General features: G+C 42.4%; 2 protein-coding genes across 12 annotated transcripts in view; one reads left to right on the plus strand and one right to left on the minus strand.

Moving 5' to 3' along the window:
• PRKCI (protein kinase C iota) overlaps positions 1–5,485 on the minus strand; it is a 30,094-nt gene extending 24,609 nt beyond the window's left edge. The window contains exon 1 of the mRNA XM_086618188.1: positions 5,370–5,485. Within this exon, the coding sequence (XP_086474314.1) occupies positions 5,370–5,485 (116 nt within the window). The remainder of the gene's footprint in view (positions 1–5,369) is intronic.
• A 3,639-nt stretch (positions 5,486–9,124) lies between these two features.
• Positions 9,125–25,625, plus strand: part of PHC3 (polyhomeotic homolog 3) — a 33,892-nt gene continuing 17,391 nt past the window's right edge. For 6 of the 11 annotated variants that reach the window (XR_015222396.1, XM_086618016.1, XM_086618023.1 and 3 more), the window contains exons 1-8: positions 9,125–9,168; positions 12,535–12,682; positions 13,465–13,623; positions 15,097–15,174; positions 16,762–16,920; positions 19,105–19,203; positions 22,768–23,008; positions 24,224–25,101. Coding sequence is in view for 10 of the 11 variants with exons in the window: in XM_086618016.1 (XP_086474142.1) it covers positions 12,557–12,682; positions 13,465–13,623; positions 15,097–15,174; positions 16,762–16,920; positions 19,105–19,203; positions 22,768–23,008; positions 24,224–25,101 (1,740 nt within the window). In the remaining variant the exon portion in view is untranslated. The remainder of the gene's footprint in view (positions 9,169–12,534; positions 12,683–13,464; positions 13,624–15,096; positions 15,175–16,761; positions 16,921–19,104; positions 19,204–22,767; positions 23,009–24,223; positions 25,102–25,625) is intronic. The other 5 variants (XM_086618017.1, XM_086618018.1, XM_086618019.1 and 2 more) reach the window with 5 other exon arrangements.

Below are 25,625 nucleotides of genomic sequence, written 5' to 3' on the forward strand. Positions count from 1 at the left end.
GATTTTGTGCTAAAGTTTACCATCCCTTCATTTATTCACATTTTAGTGCAGATATATTCACCTTGGAACATTTTCCTCAATAAAAATCTAAGTTCCGAAGGGCAGTGAGAAGTCAGAGTGAAGTATTTCAACTACTGCAGTCTATTTTGTGATTGAACTGGTCAGTAATGGGAGAGAGTATGTTAAAAGAAGGGGTGACTACATGACTATTATTGTCAGACAAGCAAAAAGAGGTGACGGATCATAATCTCAAGAGACTAATCATTGATGCTCTAGCAAAATCTGAAGATTACAAAATTAAAATATTACCAAAATCTGCTGAGACAGGCCTCAATTCCAGAGTGGTTCTGTTATCACATCTTTGCATTACACGGTGTTTTCCACACTTCTTGCACCTAACACTGCACTGATGATGTCTTCCTCAGGAAAAAGCTGTATTCACTCAAGCTAAGACATAAAGTTAAACTCCACTGAGGAGAAATTTGGCATTTTAAACAAAAATTAGTAGGCTAAGTTAAAGAACAAAGAAATGTTAATGCAGACCATAGCCTGCTGCCTTGCATGACAAAGCACAAAAGGCTTTATTTCACTAAGATGTGGCAAAAAAAATTCTTGATGATAACCCTTTCTTTCTGATGAAGATAAGCTTATGAACTGCTTTTACTAAGCGTGTTTGTGATACAGCTATTCTAAGGTATAATATCCTTATTTGTGTCCTAATGACACATACAGGGAATTGGAAGAAAATCTGATTCAAGCACACCCTTTGCACCACCATGTTGGTGTGTCACTTTTACTATGGAAGAACCAGGTTTTTTAGAATTTGTTTGAGTACTATAGTAACAGGTCCTGATCAGGGACGTGTGAGTAGTAAACATGCAAATAAACAAGACAGTACTTGTCCTGAATTACCTTCAGTTAAAATGTTGTCATTTGTATCTTTCATAAATATTAATAAAGGATCATTTTATTCATACTAATAAAAGGCCTGCCTGAATCAATGCTAAGCAAATGTAAGTCAATAAAAGATAAACCATAGGAACACTGAGAAAATGAGAATGGTAAATCTAAACATGAATGCTAGAGAACAGATTTTAAGTATCTCTAGAAGACCATGAACCTCATCGCTATCTTCCCCACCTTTCCCCTGACTTCCAACGGCTTTTCTCATGCCTTTTCTTTTACAGATCATCCACCAGTCACAAGATCCTTTAACAAAAAAACTCACCCACAACCAACAAAAAAAAACAAAACAAAAAAACCTCAATGCCAACAGTTAAATGCAATTCAATATCTATATCTCATTTTTCACGTCTGAGCTTAAACTTCTATGAGAGAACAGTTCACTCTAAGAACAGAGACCGCCGCTTTAGATTTTTCCACCTACAGCCTAATACAGCTATCACTCATTATGTATGTGTAAATATACAGATAAATAATCACGTATTATCTACATATCCACATATTTATCACACATCTGGGTCAGTCATTAAATCTTTAGATAACGTCTAATTATCGCTCACTGAAATTATCCCATACAAGATCCCGGAGAATTCTGCTAAGACGCAGGCACTGCCATTCAGAACAACGTGAAGCATCTCTTTCCCCAGGAAGTCTGAGGTCTGAAATTGCCTGCTCCCACAATCTGTTTTTCTGGAAAAAATGTATCACCAGAAAATTAAATCAATGTTGAAAATGCAAGAAGGGGTGAAAACGTGTTCATAGGCTTAAACCAAAGCTTTCTTAAGTTGAACACTCTTCTATGAGGAACTTGTTCCTCAACAAACAATGAAAGACATTGAGCTGAAGAATTGATCAGAAAGCACTCAAGACAAAGAATAATATAAAGGAAGGATGCAAGAGCTCAAAAATTCTTAAGAAATTAATTCCCTGCTAATATTTATGGAGGTACATTTTGATTATACAGTTAAAATAGAACTTTTTTTTTCCCCCTGCTTCTCCCACTCAGGTAAACATATTAAAATTAAGAAAAGACGTAAGTTTAATTTGTATCATGAGAGGACTGTCAGGAGCACTCTTCATTTGAACCAAATCGAATCGAAGGTGGGCAAAGCATTGTAACCTATGCCTTTAAATATATTAAAGTCTAATACGTGAAACGGTGCAAAATCTATGCCAGGCACTGCAAGAATGCAAGCTAGCAGTTCTAATCATGACAGAAAAATGGTTCTTCAAGTTTGTTGTTTGGTTGGATTTGTTTCTTTTTTTGTAAAAATCAAGAACATTAATTCTACGGGATTCCTAGCACACAAGCAGTGTATCATTCCTACCTGTTCTCTACTGCTACAACACAATCCTCCCCTTACGTATTAATGGTACAAAAGCTTCTTGTACTGAACTGACAAAAAGCATCTACAACAAATGAGATAAGACAAAAGGGAAACTTAGAATAATATTAGAAATGGTTGTAATGACAGATGCTGTTTAGTGCCACACATTTGAAGTTGCTACACTTTGTTACTGTATCAACAAAAAAAGTACGTAAATATTTGAGGTAGGAGAGTAAATTCCTAAGAACTCACTCGAGAACCTCTGTTACACACACTGCACAGACTACAGTAGCTCTTTAGAATAGATTAGACTATTTTCAGCATTTTAAACAACCAGCCCTATGAGAGAGAGAAGGAAATACCTGGACAAACTCAACCCGATGTCCTAATTCCCAAGTCTCCAGGAATTCCCATCCTCTTATTCTCATGATCTCAGGTCATTTTCGGAAAATTCTCCTTCCCTGTTTTACATATTTCCTGAATTTAAGATAAAGAATTACCACTGCATGATTGAACGAAACAAAGACCCTTCTAAGAGTCCTTCCTTAAAGTCTTTGTCTTGTCTGTGAAAAGCAATCAGGCTGTTGGCCAGACTAAGCGAAGCACGGTGCCTTGAGCTCCGGGTGAGCATCCTGACTATCAGATTCCCAACCGATTCAAAAACGAATCTATGCTTCTGAGTCGCTGGGATTGTTTCTTTAACCGGAAACTCCTTCTGGAAGTTGGGAAGACCTTCCTAGCAAGACTTTCACAACAACTCCTACAACCCACTCAAACGCTTCTATTAAAACAAAATTAAGAGAGATTAACGTTTCCTGATTAACACTATTTCCCATTAAATCCTCCATCCAGCACTAATCTTGAGACAGTTTATTTGACGAAAGGGGAAAACGCCGTCTTTGATAACAGCATTTAGATCCTCAGTCTCCAAGTCATTTCAGTGTAAGTGCAGGTAAAGTGTTTTGCTTTGATACCTGCTTCTTGATATTCCTAGTCTGAGAAACGGGCATGAAACCTTCTCTTCTATGAAAGCAGAGAGAATAATTTGTTTAGATGTCGAAACAAATCACGACTAAGGAATTCAGCTTGTTAGTTTGTTGGTATTCACAATGGTTAACCAACACCCCATATGACTCAGTGTCGTTATTAAAAGTAAACTGATAATTGCATTAACAGATAACAAGTCAGTAGACGAGACTCAAAAGAAACATTCCAGTGTCTGCGAAATTATTACCTAACATTTAAAGTGTTGTCATGAACCAGCATTCCTGTCCAATGCAGCAGCTTTCCTCCTCACTCCCACAACCCTGAGCTGCTTTCTCTCTGTTCTTGCACCATCGCCTCCCTGTGCTAAAGCAAGAATTCATGTGATTGCAGGTGGAAATGATCAAGATTAAAACTGACCCAGCAGACGAAAAATAAATGGTTTTAACTCAGAACAGTTCCCACTTCAGTTCACTGCCTGACCAGATGAACACTTCTGCCAGCTGATAGCCAGGGGCATCTCCCTGTCCTTAAGAAATGGTGGATTAAGGGGAGTGTATAACTAAGAGCTTAGAATTTCACATACTATTACTTTGACAGAGTTTCGCATGTCCTTTAAAGCCACAGATTGTACCAGTCTCTACAGTACTTCTGTAGACTTTTGCCAAGAAAAGCCCAAAAGCAAACACAAACCAGAAATCAAACACGGTCACAAATATCAAATGCTCAATATGGTTTCTATACCTCTCCTTAAAATTATGAAGGTAGAGATACAGATAACAAATATGGTAAACGCAATAAATCTTTTCCTGTACTTAACATAGATAACTGGAAGGAAACTGTGGAGAGTATCATGTGTTCACTCAATCCAAAAATGCAACTTACATTTTTTTCTGCTTAGATCACCTCCTCTCAAACTTAATGGCCCAATGAACCACAGTCAACCCTTGTACTCAAGCTTTTAAACTCAGGTCCTGTAACTGTTACTATTTAATAGTGGCGTTGTGAATCCAAAGCAGAACAATTCTTCTGCCTTACATGTTGTTGTTGGAAAGCCATTGAATTGGACGAGCAACGTTCAGATTTTCATTGTGCAGACCTCTAGCATATTTATTTTTAACAGTGGCAGCATAACTGACAGTAGATGCATCTTAGTTACCACTCGCAGACTCCCTCGGAAACCACTCGGTCCCTGGGAAACAGCCTAAAAACTAATGAAATAGGTTCATCCAAACACCCTCTTCCTATACATCTGAACATCACTTAACACAACACAGGACCAAAGCTGAACCCTGTATGTATTTTTTTAAGTATGAATTTTGGTACATGTCCCCCCAGTAAGGCGTTATGAAGGAACATGCACTAATTTCTGACAGCAGGTAAGCAGCCAGGGCCTCGGGGTGCGTGGGACGCGGGGTGAGCAGGGCAGGGGAAGGTCTCCAGGTTCATCCTTGTCTACCGGTCATACCATGGCAGGAGGATGGAGACCCGGGCGCTGGGCCCGTCCGCTCGCCCCCGCTCCCCGCCTCAGCCCACCGGCTCCTCGCTGAAACCCAACTCCCGAGGAGAGGCTCGGTTCAGAGCAGCACTTGAAAGCCATTTTAAGACAGCTGTTTAGTTGCGTTTGGGGTTTTTTTCCCTCCTCTCTTTTTATTTTCCCCAACAAGTGGATATCCAGGACTCGGGACGCTAACGCTACAGTAAATGCACCGACAAGCTGGCGTTTAAGGAAACATCACTGGCAGAAACCTGCGGGCGGTGAGCCCTGACCAGACGGAAAGCCGCGCCTGACTTCAGTCGGGGCAGAGCGCCGGGATGTTCTCACACGCCGCATCCCGGCACTAGCGGGGAGCCCGCGCCGAGCGCCTCAAACACACCGGAACCGCCGCTCCGCCCAGCTCAGGCCGCAGGCCGAGCAGCCGCCGCTCCCGAGGGACCGGGCCGGGCAGTGCGGCGCCAGCCCCACAGCCCCCCACCGGGCCTGGCCGCGCCGCTCCGCCCCGAGCTGCCGCAAGCCTCTCTTCACGCCAGCCACCGCCTCTCCGGGCCCCACCTCCCGTCCTGGCGCCCCCGGAGCTCCGCGCCCTCGCTCACCCCTTGTAGTAGGCTTTCACCCGGACCTGGTGGGCGCTGTCCCCACCGAGGCCGCCCCCTCCGCCGCCCAGAGCCGACATGGTGCTGTTGCCGCTGCTGTCCCGCTGCGTCGGCATCCCCCCGCTGCGGCGGGCAGCGCCGCGCGGGGCGGCGGGCGGGCGAGAGGAGGGCCCGGGGTGCGGGAGGCGGCGGCGGCTGCGCGACCCCCGCCGCGCCCCGCCGCCGTGCCGCGAGCGCGCCGCAGCCCCGCCCCCTCCTCACGGCACCAGCCCGGGGTGGGCAGGACCACGGTTGGTGGCGGGGGGAGCACCGGGAAGAGCACAAAGCCGCGCGGGATGGCGGAGGAGAAGAGCACGGACCCTCCCTCAGCGGGAAGCAGGAGGCGCTCCAGGAGTGGCCGGTCAGCAGCTCTGCCTCCCGGGGAAGGCGGGCGCCACGCCTCGTGTGCGTGTGTGTCCCCCACCGCCCCCCCGCGCGCTACGTGGGCTCTCCCCCACAGGACTCCAACGCACACCTGTGGAGCGGAACGCTCCACACCGGAGCGGAAGAGGGGAAGCGGCCGCGCAGAGTCAGCCGGGATCCCGGTAGCGAAGCCGCCGGAGCAGATCGCTCCAGGTGCGGTGGGCCAGAAGGCACCCGATGGCCCTACTTCTCCCTTTCCCGCGCCTGGAGCAGGGACGCGCACCGCGGTCTCCCCGCCGTTTGGTACGGCCCGCTGCGGCGGGGGCGGGCTGCCGCGAGGCATGCTGGGGCGGCCGGGTAGCGGTGGGGCCTCGGCGCCGGCAGGGCGGGGGAGCGCCGCCGCCGTCCCGGTGGGCGGGAGTCACAGCCGGGCCGGCAGCGGGCAGCCAGCGGTGCCTCACGTACCGGGGAGCTGGGGCGGTTGAGCCGGGTCTGCCGAAACGCCCGGCTTCTCCTGCAGCGGCTCGTTCTGCGGGGCTTCACCGCTGCCAGAGCTGCGCTTACGGAAGGGGCAGAGCGGGAAAACTCATCGTTTTACTGAGGTACAGCCAGGACCGCCCTCCTTTTAAGGCGCAAACGAGCCAGAACGCCTGCAGCAGTACTTCGTGTGTCTACGAGCCGTGGAAGCGCAGCCTGCGGGCCAGGCTGCCTAACTGCGCTGTTGGGTAGAGCCAAACCCATCGCTCCCATCTGAACGCGAGGAAAAATTGCCTGGACGCGGCTAACTACGCTCCGTTGCGATCGGTTTCAAACCGCCGCTCCTCCGCGAGCTTTGTCACCGCACACCTGATTTGCGAGGAGCCACAGGACATTCAGGATTTTAACAGAAAACCATTGTAAAAGCGGCGCGCTGCCCCTCGGCAGCCACTGCCGAGCTGACGGGCTCCCGGGGCTGTTCAGAAGCAATGGCGGCGCCTTTCCTACAGCCGCTGCTGACGAAAACATTGTCTGTAAGAACTCGGAAGAGCCCACGCAATGCGTGCTGCTCACCGGACAGCACATTCTGTTCAGGTGAAGCTTTAATTACCGTGTACCAAATGGCTAAGGTATGTTTTAAGAAAGGAACAGGAAGGTCGCTTTTAAACTAAAGAGAGGTGAAGGGGGGATGGTTAATAAAAGATATTTTATTAAAACAGTTAATCATAAGCCACCTTATCACTGCAAGTAGTATTTCCTTCCAGCTTTGCTTATTTAACAATGTCTCAGTAGCTTCTTTGATAACATCTATTTATATTGCCCAGCGCTTCCTGAACAGATCAATGTTTCTGGCAACCCTAAGAAACAGGAAACCTGTGTTTTCTTCTGTTACAGTAAAAGCAACTCCTTTTTTTCCACTGCCCCCCTCCAAGCAGCATCACATTTGTCTGTATTAATGGATCTGGATGTCTGTATTACAGACATCTGGATGTTTGTATTAATTAGAGAAGCACGGAGTTCAGCTTTTTCACGTTCAGTTACAGGCTGCTACATGAGATCGGCACTTACCAATCCACACGCCTTCCTCTTCCTCGTATTCATGATAACTTAAGGCCCTATTTGCTGTACCTTAGGTGTAGTTACAAAGTACAGAACGTTTTTATGCTACTTGACCTTCCTGCAGTGGTTGGTTTGGTTTTTTTTCCCTCAAAATAAAGTTATTTGCTCCACCCGGGTTCCACACAGTCTCATATCCTTCTCCTGCAACAGGAAGTACGTTGCTGTATCTGAACTCACCCGTATCTTGCACCAGGACTTCCAACACATTTTCTACTTCCTATTGGGTCTCCAAGAGTATTCCAGCATGAGTCTTCATCTTCCCTACGCCTACTTCTTTCCTAACCTAGAAAAATTCCTGTTTTCTCCCATTGAATCATCCTATCTTTTATAGAAACCAGATATCCTCATTAGACCTGGTAAATTGTCACTACTTGTCACAAGCAGAGCACCTGTGGTCAGTGTGACTGCTTCACCCTTCAGTAGTTTAAGCTCATCTACAATGCTGTGGAAGGTATTTACGATTTTTAAGATGCTTGCTGAGATTCTTTTTTTTTTTTTTACAAAGTACCTATCTATCCGAACTAGCTACTAGACATCTAGCAGTATTTTTTTAACTTCATGTCCAAGTACCAGTTGGTGAAACTGCATTATGTGAGGAAACAGCAACGTAATTGCAGAAAGAAGTATTGCTGAGCCACATTTTACTATTTCTTCCTTCTGTTCCATTACCAAGGTTTTCACCAATTTCATTTCTATACACACAACTGGTTGTCTGTCAAATATTTCAAGGGTCTAATGTAGGAGTTTTATTCCTAACTCTCACTGCACCGAGCTGCTTTCTTTCTCTATCATTGAGCATACAAGAAACTTTGAAAATACTAGTATAGCTAGAAGCTATGTAGTAATGTTATGTAATTCTAAGATACAGAAGATATTTCTTCAGGAAGACGTTTAATGAAGCAGAGAGGGCAAGGTGCTGAGTTTGTCAAGATGTCTCATATAAGATTTTAATTAGGCCTATGTGGTATAGTGGCTATTTGTCTTTATGGAGGTTGGGCTTTGCTCATCTATGCCAGGTAACATGCAGCAGCTGCTAATTTCAGATAGGAATTAATGACATTAATTCAACTCTGCTCAATTATGGTCAATTTAGAGGAGACGTACTGTCCATAGCAAGGAAAGGCTCAGAGCCAATATCTCACAGGAAGGAAGTGAAAGCTTGGCTAAAGGAGCTAAAAGACTCTTCTGCTTCGTATTCCTCAGAGAAGTTAAAAGTTCACTACCAATGTTCTGGTTGGAGCTGTGAGGTCCTTGAGCAGTCAACGTGGAAAAACACTATGGGAAGATATTTTCCTGATTTAAACCTCTCAACAGCACTCTCAAAACAGCGTGTATCACCTCCTTCATTTCACTACTGTAGCTAAACCCTGAAATAAGTAAAGCTTATTTGCCATTGGCCCTGGCAACATATATCTTAACTCTACCCCTCCCACAGGAAAATTAAAACAACCGTCCCTGCTGCCAGGCTCAGCTAAACACACAGCACCGCACACCGCCATGAGCCCTGAGAGAGACCAGGCCCCTCACCCCAGCCAGGCTGCTGCTCCTCACCACCTTCCTGCCATAACGTGAAGCCAGTCGCTTGTTCATCACAAGCCGACAGCCGCCCAGGGAGCTCCGCAGGGCCGCCGCCAACCCAAACCCCTCCACAGCGCCTCACGTACACTGCCGCCCTCCAGCGACAACATGGCGGCGGAGGCCGTCACGTGCCAGGCGCCGCCGGCGCCCAGCGCGCCTGCGCGGCGCCTCCCCCTGAGGGAGGCGAGAAGATGGCGGAAGCGGAGTGAGCGGCTTGTCCGAGGCGAGTCTCCCGGCGGGACGCGCGGAGGAGGGGGAGCGGCAGCGGCAGGGCCCGGCCAGGCCGCGCTGCGCTGGGGCGGGGCGCGTAGGCGGGGACCCGCGCCCTGACAGCGCCCCGGCGGCGGGCCGGCCCCGCGCGGGGAGCGGCTGCCTCCCCTCCCGCCCACCTTTCCTTCCTCCCTGGCGGCGGCTTGTGCCCGCGGGGCCGCGGCGGGGGACTGGGGGGGGCGACGGCGGTGCTGGGCTGCAGCACGGCAGCCGGTTGTGGCGATGGCGGGGCTGGGCTGGGTGAGGCCGCGGCCTGGGGCTGGGGGCTGAGGGGCGGGTCAGCCCGCCGGGCCCGGCCTGCGGTGGGGAGCGCCGGCCGCCGCCGCCGGGGTGTCGTGTCGCCGCCGCCGGAGCCCCGCGGCTCCCTCAGCGCGCTGGCGGGCCCGGCTGCCGGGCCCGGGCAGCCCCTGGGCTCGGCCGCTCCGTGCCGGTTCGCGGGCAAGTTGCGCCGCGTGGCGCGGGTTGTGTTTCTGCAGAGCGTAGTTTAAACTCTCCTTTTTTTTTTTTTTTTTTTTTTTTTGTTGTTTTATTTTTGTTAACCGAAACACAAAACTCCAAGGTTTGGGCAAGGTTGGCCTATGTTGTAGCTAGAGTGAAGGGAAAGAGAGGATTTATTTTGGAGCCTTCAGCCCTGTGCAAAAACAGCTGTAAGGATCAGACTTGAAGGAAATGTTCATTTATTTTGTGTGGTTTGTACCCTTGGAGTGATAAGGAGAGGTCATGAGTGGAAAGAATAGGAATAAACCGTTTCTGTTAAAAAAAAAGAAAAAAACCCCACAAAAACAACCAACCAGCAACTATTTTCAAGTATCAGTTACAGTTGCAGATTGTCAACAGCGTTCACTTATTACCATGACATTTACCTAAAGTCAAGCTTTCTAAAACGTGAGCAGTGATGTACATATCCACTGTGAAGGTAGTTTAACATTATTGGTGTAGAATAGCAGGTATTTTTTATGCGAGATATTTGTTTTGACCAAAAAATATAAAGAGAACGAAACTTCTGAATATTTACGTTATGCACAGTGTAGTTTGGAACTTTGTGGTGTCTCATACTGTTGCTACTTGAATAAATACTTATTATCAATATAGTTTTCTGTTGTGCTTTGTATTTTGGACTTGCTTAAATGCATAGTGATTGTTTAAAGTCAGTTTAGTGCGTTTTCTAAAACTTACTTTGCATTACAGAGGTAGCTCTGAGTTAAAGTTGCTCACAGGCAACAGCTTTGTGAAGTCTTCATCGTATATTGAACAAAATTAATTTTACTATAAATTAGGAGTTTTGCCTCTTTGGTGTTGAGTACTCAATGAATAATTTCAGATTATTTTCAGTCGTGTCTGAGATATGTATGTATTTTTTATAACTAGAGCTGATCTCTGCATATACGGTGTTGTAAAGTAAATGAAAGTGACACTGTAAAGGCAGTCTGATTTTAAGCCTGTAATGGTTTTTATACTTTCTGTCATAAAATATCCATCTGCTAAGTTGTTATGGATTCTTGTTTTCCTTGCTGAAAACAATCACTTTTTATGTATTTCCTCTTTTCTCTTAAATGTTCCACTTCTCACTTAAAGAGAGGAGAGGTTTCTAACAAGTGGCATCTGTGGAAGCACTTTGCTGTTCCTTCAGCCGAAAGAGGGCACGGTATTTCCACGCGTTGGTGCTGTGCTGCTGGTGTTTGTGCCGTGGTAGGACCGAGAGGTGGCAAGTGAACATCTCGTGCTGGCTATGAGTGGGGTGTTAGACGAGGACTGGAGATGCCCCTCAGCCGCAGGCCATGCTGAATAAAAGCTTGGGACTTCTTCCCTGTTTTTGTTTTACATCCGTTGTGGGAACAACTTGGGCAATGGCAAAATTATTTTCGAAAATGAGACGCTGTCAGCTAAAGGATTAACAGCTCTCATGGGATGAACTTCTGATGGAATGGCTAGTGGAGTGCGATACATTGCACATCTCGCTAATAATATGTCTAAAATGTGGCTGAGAACAAAGGAAACACCTAGTGTTGTTTTTTTAGGCTAATTTAACTGTTTGCATAACTCTCTGCTAAAACTAGCTAGACAAGTTATAGGTGCAAATATTTTGATGTGCTTTTAATGTCCTCTGGCGGAAACAGGACTTTTTTTCAAGGTACTTTTCATTAGTATTATGTGAAATTAAAGTGTTTTTAGAAGTGATGCTGTTTTTATGGCAGTTGAAGTGGTTAACTCATCTGTGTGAACTTGTGCTCTAATGTAGGTAGACAAGTGGCATCGATAATGCACAACAGATCCAAATTTTTAACAGAAAAGCCATGTTTTTTTCTTCAGTTCTGATAGTAAGGATCTCTGATTTTAAAGCATGCTTTATTGTCATGAATTTTCTTTGATGGCAAAACATATGCAGCTGCACAATACAGTGACAGACGTGAGGTCCTTAGATGACCATGTCATGTATCTATTAAGAGTTTAGTTATTCCAAGTACTCAGGAGACTCGGCATCACGAGCAGTTCTCTACCTGGAAGGTGGTCATGTTTTGAGAGGTGATGGTAGCAGCCTGGCAGCGTTGCGTTCTGCGTTCAGCTGTGTGAGCTGAAACTCCTGATTATGTTCCTGTTTGATGCTGCATCCAACAGGCAGTTTGTGAAGCACTTGGCAGTGCTGCTTTTTTCTAGTACATTGCAGCGCTCTCGATTATTTTTCTGAGCCCGTCTTTATTGTAAGAAGGAAACACATTTTCTCCCCGCTCATTTTTTTTAACATCCTTTTAAAAGTAATAAACAGCATCTATGCAATTTCCTGTGAATCATAATACTAATACTGAAAAAGAAACTAAGCTGAACACCCCCGTATGTTGAGATATGTGATTCATTTCAGTTTTAAAGACAATATTTTGAGGGAGAGATTGTACTCTGCAACAGAGGGCAGTCTTGTAAGGCTGGGGAAGAATCATCAGAGATGCTTAACTAGGTAGTTTCTTCCTTGACGGTTTCTGTGTTTGGAGAGGTATGACTGTAAAAAGTAAAAGCATTTTCTTCTACATCCTCTCCATCTCATTCCAAATAGACCATGCCACCAGTGATTTTTGCCAAGAACATGTTTTGCTCAGTGTATGGAATGGTCAGCCAGCAGTTTCTGTGCTGTGGGGAAGAGGGATGCAGGAGTACTCCTGTGTAGCTCACTGGAAATCTTGCATGTATTCCTAAATTGGTCACCTATTGCAGCTCTTGATGGATCTTAGATTATAACCACATTTATCAACAAATTACGTCAAGTAATACAAATCTTACTAACTAATCCATTTGAAAATTGTCCATTATTTTATTTCAGTTCTGCCAGGCCGGACAAACTCTGCACAGCTATGGAGAATGAACCAAACACAACAACATGTTCTGCCTCTACAACTACTATTACTACCACCTCCACTTCTCGGGCACAGCTGCCACAGATATCTGTCTACAGCGGCTCTGACAGGCATGCCGTCCAGGTACTCAGCTGTGGGATGTTCTTTCCTGTGCTGTACAGTGCTCTCAAATACAAGCCTTGCACAATGCTTCACACAAGATTAACTTTCCGTTCTTAATTGCTGTTGTCTTTCTCCATATCTGGCTTACTGGTTTTCAGGAGGTACTGTTTACCGAAGGGTATCAGACCACTTAAAGAATAGTGCAGAGTACAGGCCTGCCTCCCAAATAAGGGAGGGGGAAATGCTATGCTAGAAAGTTTGGGTTTTTTTCCACCATTCCCTAAGGGTATGGATTATTAACATGAGCTTTTACAAAATAACACAAAATAAAGCTGTTCGTTTGACCAACATTGACTACAGGGATCCAGAGGTACCTATGTGTGTGTAACCGCTGCTTTGGATCCAGCCTCATCTTGCTGTTCCTTAAATTAGGTCTCCTCGAACTCTGTACAGTCTGTTCTGTTGGGTTTGATAATTGAATATTTCTTATGCTCTCCTGATCTTCCAAAAAGCGGAACATTATGTAGGACTTGTTGACAGGAACCTAAGAGGCTTGGATGTTTTGTTATGAATGATGCTGTATTGTCAGCTGATTGTCGGGCTTTCCTTGAAAACGTAATTATATTTGTGTTGACTATATTCTGTGACTTGTTTGAGAAGAGTGATGGAGCAAGTTCAGTATTATATAATTGGCGTGAAAAGAATTTGTTTGGGTTTATTTCCTTGAAAAGGTAGACTTCAGCATCATGTCAGCATGGTGTGTACTTTGTAATTGTAATTAATTACCTACTGATTCATCACAGGTTATTCAGCAGGCCTTGCATCGTCCTCCTAGCTCAGCTGCTCAGTACCTCCAGCAGATGTACGCAGCCCAACAGCAGCATCTAATGCTGCAGACTGCTGCTTTGCAGCAGCAGCACTTAAGCAGTACCCAATTTCAGAGTCTGGCAACTGTACCACAGGTGAGAGTGAAGATTGCTGAAAGAGAATGATGTGCTACTTTCTAGAGTAGGACTGCAACTCTAGAGCATTGTCAAAGATAATAACAGCTTAAGTGCCTGAGCTTAATGCCTCACAGTCATTCACTGTTACATTTTAATGACTTTTTTATTTTAAATTGTATCTTCTTCCAAACTATCTGGAGGATTTTTGTCTGGTGTTGTAGATGCTCCAGTAGGCAACCATTCCATGCTTTATTGCATACATTATAATGCATCATATAAATCATCAAACTGTAATAAAATAAATATTAAAAATAGACTACTTCAATCTTCATCCCATGATTTTCTCTAAAAGTTGGTGAGGAAAGTGATGAGTAGCAATGTGTCGTAGTGAAATCACATAAAAATCATGAACATCTGGTATCTTAGTGTGTTTTGCCTCACATCTGGCTGCACTAAAAGTAATGGCAAAATGCAATTCTAACTCTTGAGTGTGGAAATGTAGGAAGTAAATGACACTTGATTTATGAAGGACAGAACATTAGTGAACACTGGAGGAGACCCATTTTGAAAACTCAAGAGTGGAGAGATTTCCTTTGACCTCAGTTGACCTTGGATTGAGAATAGTGTCTTGCAGAGACAGGTAGTTGTTAATGATTTTACACGTGGAAATGCTAAAGCAGAGCTAAAGACTTCAGGGATATAGCTGTTTGTTGTCAGAACTGGGACTGACTCTTCTGTGCTCCTGACTTTTTCTTCTATACCTTTTCCATTAGGTGGTGGTAATACATTGATTTGTCAATTTTTTTGGCAGATTTGAGTGTGACTATATGGTTACCAAGATAGAGCAAAGAAAATCAGACTGGGGAAGGCTAAGGAGTTTTGGTATGCTGTCTGTTAATCCAGAAATCTAAATCACTGTCCCTGTGTTCCTCTGAAGGGCTGGAGTAGCATACTGGTAGAGACACTAGATGCAAAAAAGAGAAGCAGAAGAGACGCTATGGAAACATAAATTACCTTTCTAGAATATGAGTGTGTTCTTTACAGCATTTATAAAGTTGGTTTTGGTTTTAGAGGATTCAAATCAAAATTAAAATTACAATGTGAGTTTTAATAATGAGAGTTTTTAATGATGTCACATTTTAAGTTCTGAGCACCAGAGGTGTAGTGAGCTGACCAGTGAGCTCCATCATTAAGAGTTTGATAGACTTTACCTCTGATAGTTTTTGTTCAGGTCTTGATCTGCAAGAATCTGAGTGCCTGAAATGGGGTAGAAATTCAGGGCATTTAGCACCTTGTAGAGAGCATTCTGTAATGCAGAGTGCAGTTTGCTGAAAACTAGTTCCACCGAGTTGTGGAACTACACCATTTGTACTGGTAACTCAGAGAAAAGGTGATGGTAGAGAGGGATGTTTCTGATGGTTTATGCAATAATATGAACATCACTTAAACACTCTTTGATTTCAATATTTGACACATATTCTTGCTATTTAGGCAAGCCTGTCAGGTGGGAGGCAATGTACTTCCCCCACTGGGAGTGTCACTCAGCAGTCAAGCATGTCGCAGACCTCGGTACGTAACTGAACAAAGCCCTCCATCCATTCTCAACCCCTCCTGGTTATTATTCAACTACTTGGAAAACAGAAATGATTTGAGCATTTAAGTTTGTATGGTTAAAATTAGTGTTACGGAAACAGTAAACAGAAGTATGATGACTGTAGTAGTTGTTGGCTGCGCTTCCAGCGTCTGCTGGTCATCCTGATGCGTTCTGCCAGCCGCTGTGGTTGCTGGCCAGCGTTGGAGGCTTCCCTGGCCCCAGCCCACTCTTGGTGCTCTGAGTGGCAGCTGCTCACTCCACAAGCACTAGTGACTGTTCAGACCACTGCAGGAGTCACTCCCTGAGCGTTCATCTCTCACATGATTTCTTACTGGATTTTTCACATTAATTTCTTTCTTCAGGGCACTATTGTAAGTTAAAACCACAACTCTGCGTATCGATGATTAAAGAGTACCAGATCTAATGAATCCAAGTCAATGTTTACATATATATGAAACTGATTAAATGTTTATAGCATTCACTCTTTTATTGATTATCATCTTTTATCATGCATCTTTTGTGCATTTTCAATTGCTTTATCCACATTCAGGGCATGTGCTGAGGTTTTAGTTATTAGCAGCTCTGTGTTCAGTTCATGCTGTATTTCTTCAAGTGGCTTCTTCAGACTTGTAATTTGCATGGTCTCTTACGTACGGTTCTACAGTTGTCTTGAGTGGGACTTTGTTAGTCCTACAGACATCCTGCTTATTAATCATGCCCTCGAGCTGTTCATGGCTTCAGTGCACAGCTTCAGTGATTTAACTGTATGTTTTTTTTAAGCTCTCATAGCATTGCTTTGGCTTACAGTTGTTAGAAGTAAAATCATTAATTCATTAAATTTAGGAGGGAAAGTCTTTAAAGATGTCTGATGTTAAACTAACAGAATAATTGGGCTGGGATTTTTCAAGGAAACCTTTTGAGTAAGTGATGAAAAAGAGCTGGGCACTTAACTCTGTTAGACCGGTTAGGAAAAAAGGAAAAGCCACCAAAACCACAACAGCTTTTGTTTGAGAAAATGCTAAAGAGCAATTGTTGAGGAGCATTTCATAACAAATTGTAGAAGGGTTTAGTCTCCAGTTGCTTTTAAATGTGCCTATCTAGAATGAGGAATCAAAGTCCATATATGGCAGCACAAAGAATTATCCTGATCCAGTTGCATAACAAGCATAACAGAAGATATCAGTCCAGTCAGATGATATAAACATTTACAGATGCTTAAATATTAAACTTCAGGTATTTTTCTTAAAATATTTCAAGCTCGTGCTATGTAGTCTGTACGTGCATGGTTCTGTGAGATATATTTTTCAGACTTCATAATATCATTTTTTGTACTTGTGACTCCTTGTTATTGTTTACTGCTAAATGGTTGCTTGCAGTTTAAGAATGAAAATGTACGATCTTGGCAGAATCCAGTTCTGTGACAATTGGTCCGATATGTTTTTTTGCTATCTTTACAGTTCAGAGATTTCAACTGCCCCTGCCATTTTTCTCAAAGGCTTTCTGGCTTTAGCCCCTAGGATGAATGAATTTCCATGACAGAAGCAATATTTTTGTTTCCTTAGATTAACCTCTCCACCTCTCCTACACCTGCACAGATAATAAGCCGTTCACAGACCTCCAACACCACCAGCAGCAGTATTACCCAACAGACTATGTTGCTGGGGAGCACCTCTCCAACCCTGAGTGCAAGCCAGGCTCAAATGTATCTACGAGCTCAAATGGTAAGTTTTCATTACAGTTCTTAAGCTTGGTTTTGGTCTTCTCCCTTCCCTCTCCAAAAAAACCCCAAACCTTAACTGTTTCAGTTTTTTGTTTCTATAAGTTATTTATAAATATTTTTCTTTAGTTTCAGATAGCATTGAGAATTTAGTCACTAATTTGTGAATACTTATCTTCTGAAACACTGTAGACATCAGAAGTAAAAGGATTGCTGTAGCTTAGTTCTCTGGTCAAGTTTTTTTAGTCTGGTCATACCGCAGTTATTGATCCAACATAGGGAAAAATAGAAAAAGAAGGGCATACTGGAGTCTGTCTATATTCAAGGTAGAATGTTTGCCAATGCACTGGTAACATTCAGAATTCTGACTCTTGATTAGGATTTTGACTGAGATTGTTCTTTGCATTATTGTCTTTAGAATTTGGGTTAGATATCTAGCTTTCATTCTCTTTGGATTCACATGAAGCTCATGAGATTCTTGCCATTTCCTGTCAATATGATGTTTCCATTTCCAAATGCAGAACTTTGAAAAATCTGTTTAGTATTGGGGTTTTTAATTTTTATTTTTTTTTACATTCAATACTTTCTCTAGTGAGTTTCATATGAATGGAACCTTACGATCTCGATGAGATTTCATAGAAGTTACTGAAGTTGTACACGAACACTCAGGTGCTACTCAGTACTTGGAAAAGGCCAAAGACTCTGTTATGGTTCGTGTGAATTAATGACCAGAGCTTTCTAGCATTCCTTTCAACACCATGAAACAGGAAGAATCACTGTTATCCTATGCTGAGTTTCAGAGCCTGATGTCCATGATTGCACTGGTAGATAAAATTAGATGCAGGCATGAGTTTTTTGCAGGAATAGAACATATGAAGTATGTTTAGGTAAAGTGATCCTTTAGTCTTTTTCTGAGATTTTTCTTAGGCATGCACAGCAATGCTGTATGCTATGTTGAGTTTTTTCTTTGGCTATTGTTTTCCTACATGTGTTTTTAAAAAATAGTGGAACTTGAAGATGAGGATTTAAAGACCAAACGCCTGTTTATCCGTTTGCCAGTGAAAGGATTCCTTGAGTCTTTGGTTTGTAAGAAAAGCTCTAGATGCCGACTGCACCCAGTTAACAGAGTAGGAATTATGAATTCATTGTGTGTCACTGCCTTCCAGTGTGCATTAACAACTTAGTAGCTGAAGCAATATGGGATGAGGTTGCTGTAGTAACAATCTGTCTGAATGACATGGATTATTGATACAGTTTTCCTATTCATTTACACTAACTTTTCATCCAGACTCTCAATGTTAAATCCTGTGCTTAGCTGTGTAACTGCTTTACACCTCAGTTTTAAGAGAGAAACCTACCTTCTGTTTAGAATGAAATTGCTAGATCATTTTGCTAGCCGCAGTAGTTTAAATGTCATACCTGTCTTTCAGTGTTTCTAGCTAACGTATTGGAAGCCATGTATTTTTCTTCATCACCAGGCCTTTCCTTTTCTGTAGAAGATCAACTCGTATGTCTAGCTAGGTCATAACAACAGCTTCATCACCAGCTTGATTCAATTCTAGATAAACACCTTCACGTTTTCTTTTTAGCTGCTCCCTGCAGTTGAGATCTCTTTAATATAGAAGACTAACTAATGATCTCTCTTCAAAGCCTTCCATAAAGCTCGTCTTTGCTACATTGCCTATAAAGAAATTAATGTGCTAGGTATGCTGGAAGTTAGTATTCAGGTTGGTTGGATGATACCTGTTCTTACTGTGAAACTGAATTAGCATAGTTAAAGTTGATGTAACAACTCTGCTTGTTAAATAACGTTTTGACAGGTTGGAAGGTCTTCTAAGTTCTCTTTCTGTAGTATTGTAGATATTGGGCTGCTTGTGGTTTTTTTTCCTTTGTAATACTGAAGAGAAAATCCTCTTTAAATGCTTTTGTGAAAGATGACGTGTGTGTATATATGAGATTTTTCTGAATATGTCAAATATTTTACATTATTATATTTATTTTACATTATTGTTTTTAAATGTATTTGCTTAAACTACCAAGACAAATTGTTCTTTGAGTAAGTTGCTCTGAAAGTAAAAAAGCTGTACATCACTACATGTAACTTACATATCTCTCTAAAATACTGCATTTATTTTGCACATTTTCAAAGTTTCAGTCTGTTATCAGATATTTTTTTCTTACTTGACAGCTTATTTTTACACCTGCGACCACTGTGGCTGCTGTCCAGTCTGACATTCCTGTTGTCTCATCATCTTCCTCATCTTCCTGTCAGTCTGCAGCTACTCAGGTGAGCTTGTACAAATTTATCAAAGGTACGTCTAGTAGAGTAGGCCGAAACTAAGACACAAGGAAACATTTTGCTTAAGTTTTACTTGCTTATAAAAACTACTGGTAATGTACAACTTCTGTGTCTTCTTTTACCATCATCATGTATTTAGAGGTGATCATGTTATATGTAAAATTGGGATTCAGGATATGACATTTCAAGTCTTTGTAATTAGTTCTCATCTTTGTTACTTCAAATAACTTCATGTTAGCAGCTGAACTCGTATCACCTTCTCACTGGTCAACATATTTGTATGTCATCTGGAAAAAACATACAATGCAGCACGAATACGTACCGAACATACTTGTCATAGTCTTCTGCTGTGAAAAACAAACGTTTATCTAATGAATTTGTGCTCTCATGAAAGATCTTCTCTTCTGACTTAGCAGTTCCTTTAAAAGCCTGTGGTAAATGAACCTTGTTTAGAAATCTTTTAGAAATTGAAGTAAATTATACCAGTTGAATATTCTCTCACCTTATGTTCGTTGACTCCTTTGGAAGATTCCAATAGATTGGTGAGTCACTGACTCTCCTTTGTGAAAGTCATATTATTGCCCCTTCCCCAGTAGAGCACATGTGTCTGTGTGCCCACTAACTTGCTTCTCTATTACAGTTTGTAGTACTGTACCAGTTGTATTCGTCTGACAAGTAGTTGCTTGTTACTCAGTCTTCAGTGTTCCCTTTGGCCATGAGTGGACATAGTTTTATCACAGATAGTACAAGTTGGTCAATACATTCTTTATTTGAGCCATACTATGGAATTGATTAACAGATGAATGTGAATGTTTAGATGGAACTCGTTTTTTGTTCGATTTGCTAGGGTTTCCATGTATTTCACTGGAATGTTGTTCATATTGAAGCCAGCCTCATGTAAGAACTTCTGAATGATGGTTGAGAGAATAGTTATGTCTTCCTTTTGAGAATCAAACTGCTGAGGACTATTACTTGAGCCACTAGCTATCGTTGCTTCAAAAACACACAAGCAGGTCCAGGTGTCGTCTTTTGGACTTTTTGTCTTCAAGAGTGACTGTTAAAGTGTCTTGATTAGCATAAGCTTTATTCTCTCACAGAAACATAAGAATAATCTCATCCCAGTTGATTTGTTTGCCCAGGCATCAGTTTATCCATAGACTTTTCTCCTTGTTTGATTGGACGTTTTGATTGGACATACCACCAGAGAAGAGTGATGTTTATCTAGAAACTTTGTCTTCTCTTTTATTAGTCCTCTGTACAGATGATCTGCGGAACTGATCATATGTAATAGCTCTTTAGTAGCTGTTCGTCTGTGATTTATTTTTTGTTCACAGATCTGCAAGAGCTTTTGCTTTTCACTTCATGAGTAGAACCTTGACTTGCTCGGTGCCTCTATGTATTTGCAGTGCCTCCCGGTTTTTCTGAGAACTCTTTCTATGGAAATTGAACCACCAAAGAAAAAAGTCATCTGAGTCTGCTGCTTTTCTAACAATGTGAAGGCTTTAAAGATGTGTCACTGTTCTGAGATAATGGTAAATCATTGAAGCTTGCCTTCCCTTTGCTTTTCCAGTAGGTATCTGAGGGGGCCAGGGCTTGCCGGAATCCAGCTGTGCATTCATGAATGATGTTGAGCAAGTTCACAATGTTAAGTTCGTAATTTGAGCCTTCGTTGAAAAGACAGACTGCTTCTTCAGTCTTGAAACTATTGTGCCTCATTATCCTTAATCGCAGCTGCCTCTCTCCTCCAGATTCTGCAGATGAAGTGTGAAAGTGCAGTGAGGTTACTGGATGGGCTAGCAGCTCTTTTTGCATTTGTATCTGTCTTTTGTGTTCAAGGTAGAGATGTCAATAAAGCGTATCACTTTTACAGTCTTGGTCCTTCTGTACCGCAGGGTTTTCGGAGTCCACTTTACACAAATCTACCTGGCCGTGTGACTTTGAGAGCTCATTGCAGAGGGACAGTAGAATCTTAACCCAGACTGTAAAGCTTTATTCAGTCAGATGAGCTGCTGTGGTGACCCTGCCAAAGTCAAGCTGTTCCTCTCCCCTCTCAATGTTCAGTACTGCCCTGTTGGCAGACGTTTTTAACCTTGGTTGTCTAGCAGTTTCTATAGCAGCAATGACACTACAAAGATCCAGTTTCATCCGTAGTCAGTGATGCAATGGAAAAGCTTTAACATTGGAACACTTTATTTTTCTTACCTTGTGATAAATACGTTCTTGGGGTTTCTGTCAGCTGGGTTTAGAGAAATGTCTTTGTTTACCGTATAAGCAAACCTGAGCAAGTAGGCAGTGCTAATTAATAGGAAAAAATGCATTTGGTTGTATACCTAGATGTGTATATTACACTTAGCCAAGATGTTTGTGAAGGTACAGTAATCTTGCAGTGTCATCTTCCATGTAAGAAACTCAGAAGTTCATCAGCGATCAGCAGTGTCTCAATGGCACCCCTAACATGGCCTGCTAGGTCAACTGAGACTTCTCTCCTACTTACTCTCCTTCCCTTCAGCTTTCATACTTTCTTTTCGTATGTGTGTCCCCCTGGTGTATGAGTGGGACATCTCAGGTTAGTTACCTTATGTGTTAAGGTGTGCTGAAGGTTGGTTTGTAGTCACAGAGGTAGGATTGCAGCAAATGCCTCATGCAGGCCAATAAGGGAAACAAATACTGTTGTCTTCAGAACAGGGTTTGAAGGCGTCCTGTGGTAACACACTGCACAGTGAGGACTAAAATGTCAACTAGCTGTTCATTGCACAAGTACTAACTGTTGAATGAGGAAGGGGTTATGTAATCAAAATGGTGGATGGTGATAATGATTAGTCCTCTTTCATGTAAAGTACGATGTAAGTTAGTGCTGCAAGGGTAGTCTTTATCCTCGAAAATAAAATTCTAGCTCAGCATGTAGGATTGGAAAGCTGAGATTGTTATGCACAGAATCTGGCTGTGGTATAACAGCCATTAGTGAAAATAATCACTGATCTGAATTTCAGAAGGCAAACCTTTTGTTTCATGTGACATTGTTTGGAGGTGTCATGATGAAAAAGTACATTAATATTGTTGCAGAAATAAAGGGCTTAAGTATGTTAAGACACGGATAACATACAGCAGAGTCTGGTCCCATTGACTACTCAAGGCTCTGGTTTATATTAGTCTCTGCAAACGTACGTACAGACCACTGCACTTCTGCAGCGTCTGTCTAAAAATAAAATTGCATTTCCTTAAGGTGCTTTGTGTCATTCACTTCAAAGGCACAATGAAAGAGAAAAATACAAGTTTAAATTAAGGTAATGAACAATTTCTTTTAAAAGTTCAATAAGAAGAAATACTTTCCTGTATCATCTTTGTCACTCAAGTAATTCAAGATCACTATTCTCTAAATTTTGTGGCTTCAAAGATACTTTGATATGCAGATTTTTAAATTCTTGTGTATTTTGATCACATGAGATGAGAAGCATTATATAATGTGGGGTTTTTTTGCTATTTTTCCCTGCATGTTTATCATAGATATTTATATGGTTTGAGGTTTTTTTTCACGTTTTACTCATTTCCCAGGTTCAGAACTTGACATTGCGCAGTCAGAAGTTGGGTGTGTTGTCAAGTTCACAGAATGGCCCACCAAAGAGCAGCAATCAAACTCAGTCATTGTCTCTGTGCCCTAATAAACCTGTAACCAGTTCCAAGGGCAGCCAACCGGATCCCTCAGAAAGCAATAGAAAAGGCGAGAGCCCAACTCCAGAGTGTCGGAGTACACCAGTCACACGAACATCCAGCATACATCACTTAATAACACCAGGTAGGATGAAAATGGAGCTATATGGAAGTTATTTTAATTAAAATTAGTTTGTATGTTACAGTTCTGTCAGTCCAGTGCTCTCTGATCAAGTTCTTCTATATATTCCACATGATAAGAGCTTAATGTTTGATAGTAAATTTACTTATTTGTTGCTATTGGATGTTAGGCAGGATTTTGATTTAGCAGAGTGATACAGCAATGTTCTTAAATCACAATATAGCAACTGCAATACACAGCTGAAACACAATGCAAATGTGATTCTCATCACTGGTATCTCTGTGTTCACTGTCAGGACATGTCATCCCCAGTCTCTGGGAAGCAATACGTGGGCTGAAACCACCTCAAGCCTCTTGCTGTCATCAAAATCTATTTTGTTGGTGGTTCATTTTTTGTTTTTCTGTCTTATCTGTGTCATCAGAGTGTTCTTATATCAAGCACTTTTATAAATCCATAGGTAATAGTGCCCCAGAATCTTGGTGTTTTGTATGAAGAGATAAATCAAAATAAGCATGCAGTTGGTTAGATAGGCAAATATTTAGCTTGTATGCAATTTATTTGCATTTTAGCTTCCTTATTTTGCAAGAGTAAGGGCAATCTAGACAATTGGTCTGAATTCTGTGAAATATAGCTTGGCTTAAGGGCAACTTTTAGAGGAGTAAGACTGTGAGGCAGACATTCCTGAGGTATTGAGCCTTAATGCTCTGTCCTAGGCTCAGTTCCTCAAGAACTGAACTCATGGAATTTTGTTTAATCTCTTAAAATCATATTACCTTAAATTTAACTTAGTTACCAACAAATTCTCTTGATTGTGATGTGCTTATCTCTTTCATTCCAGTCTGTTTCAAAGCAAAGGTTAAATCCATTTGAAGTTGCATGAAATTCTTAAATAAATGGAGGTTGAATCAGTCATAATGTTAGAACTAGCACCAAAAAGATAAGTTTAGATATTTATATATAGAAAGTACATATATGTATCTGTAAAAAGCATGGCCATGTTCAATTATTCATTGCTGCATTTTGCTTTGGAAATTGATATATTCCTCTAATAAATTGTTTTTGTGTACTATGTGCTGTCAAAGAAGATATTTCTAAACATAGATCTGAAGAGTTAAAAAAGTTGTGCTGTCTTACTTTAAACTAGAAACTTCCTTTCTTTTAATGTTTTCTGGACTTAAAGAAATAAATCCTAATTGTCACTTTTTTCCCTCCTCACAGCTTCATATTCTCCATTGCAACCTCATTCTCTAGTAAAACATCAGCAGATCCCACTTCATTCACCACCTCCAAAGATTTCCCATCATCAGCTGATACTGCAACAGCAGCAGCAAGTCCAGCCAATTGCACTTCAGACTCCTTCGGGTCAGGAGCCCCCTCCATCACAGCACTGCCTACCACTCCCAAGCCACAGTCTTCCTCCAGGTCCCAGCAGTGTCCAGTCTCACTGCTCACCTATTCACATCCATCCTCCACCTCTAACTCTGTCTCCTACTCCATCCCAGTCAGCTCAGCAGTCTGTAGTGGTATCCCCTCCACCTTCTCACTCCCCTAGTCAGTCACCCACAATAATTATTCACCCTCAAGCACTTATTCAGTCACAGGCAAACTCCCTTGTGCCAACAGCTCTTCAGCCAGAGCAGACTGCTGCTCAGCAAACTACTGCCAACCCAGTACGACCAATTGCACAGCCACTTAATCTTCCATCCCATCTTCCACTTCCATCTTCCCCCGCTGTACATATAGGGTCAGTAGATCAGCCCAGCTTAGTTTCCCCAGGCCAACAGATGGTGTCCTCGACACCACACCAGCAATATTCAGCCTTGCAGTCTGCACCTATCCCTCTTGCAGCACCTCCTCAGCTCTCGACATCTTCAACCCAGATTCAGCAACTGCCGTTGCAGTCTGTGCAGTCTTTACAAGTGCAGCCTGAAATTCTGTCGCAGGGACAGGTTTTGGTTCAAAACACTTTGGTTTCTGAGGAAGAACTTCCTGCCGCAGAAGCCTTGGTCCAGCTGCCATTTCAGACTCTTCCACCACCACAGACTGTTGCAGTAAATCTTCAAGTGCAGCCATCAGTACCAATTGAAACTCCAGTGGTAAGTGGTAATATTGCAGTCCTTTATTCTCTAAAGAACTGTAAATCTGGCCCATTGACTTCAGAGAGAGCTAAACTAGGTGCTAGAGAGATGATCAGAAGAAACTTACCGATCACATAAATGAGTTTTAATAAAACAGTAGATGTTTTCCTCTCGTTTTTTTGGCTTTTCATAGTGGATCATTGGTCAAGAACATCAACCAAGAATCATGAAAGTGCAACTTTTTAACCTAAAATCTTATCTCTTAATGAAATTGCAGCGTATCTGAAGTTAGAAAAGCAAGTAAATATATGTCAACACTTATGTCAAAATGAATTTTGATAAATATACCTTATGGACTGTAAGCTTTTACCTCTTTGTGTTAATACAAATATAATATAGGTAATCGAAATTTTGAATAGGAGCATCATCTCTGCACTAGGTGCCAAGGTATGCAGCAGATTAAGAAAATAGTTCTGGATAATCAGTTTTGTACTAATGTCTCTTATAAGCCTCTAATAACACTAATGCTTGGTAGTCTTGGT

The sequence above is a fragment of the Tauraco erythrolophus genome, chromosome 11, assembly GCF_009769465.1.
Source record: "Tauraco erythrolophus isolate bTauEry1 chromosome 11, bTauEry1.pri, whole genome shotgun sequence".
NCBI classification, from domain to species: domain Eukaryota; kingdom Metazoa; phylum Chordata; class Aves; order Musophagiformes; family Musophagidae; genus Tauraco; species Tauraco erythrolophus.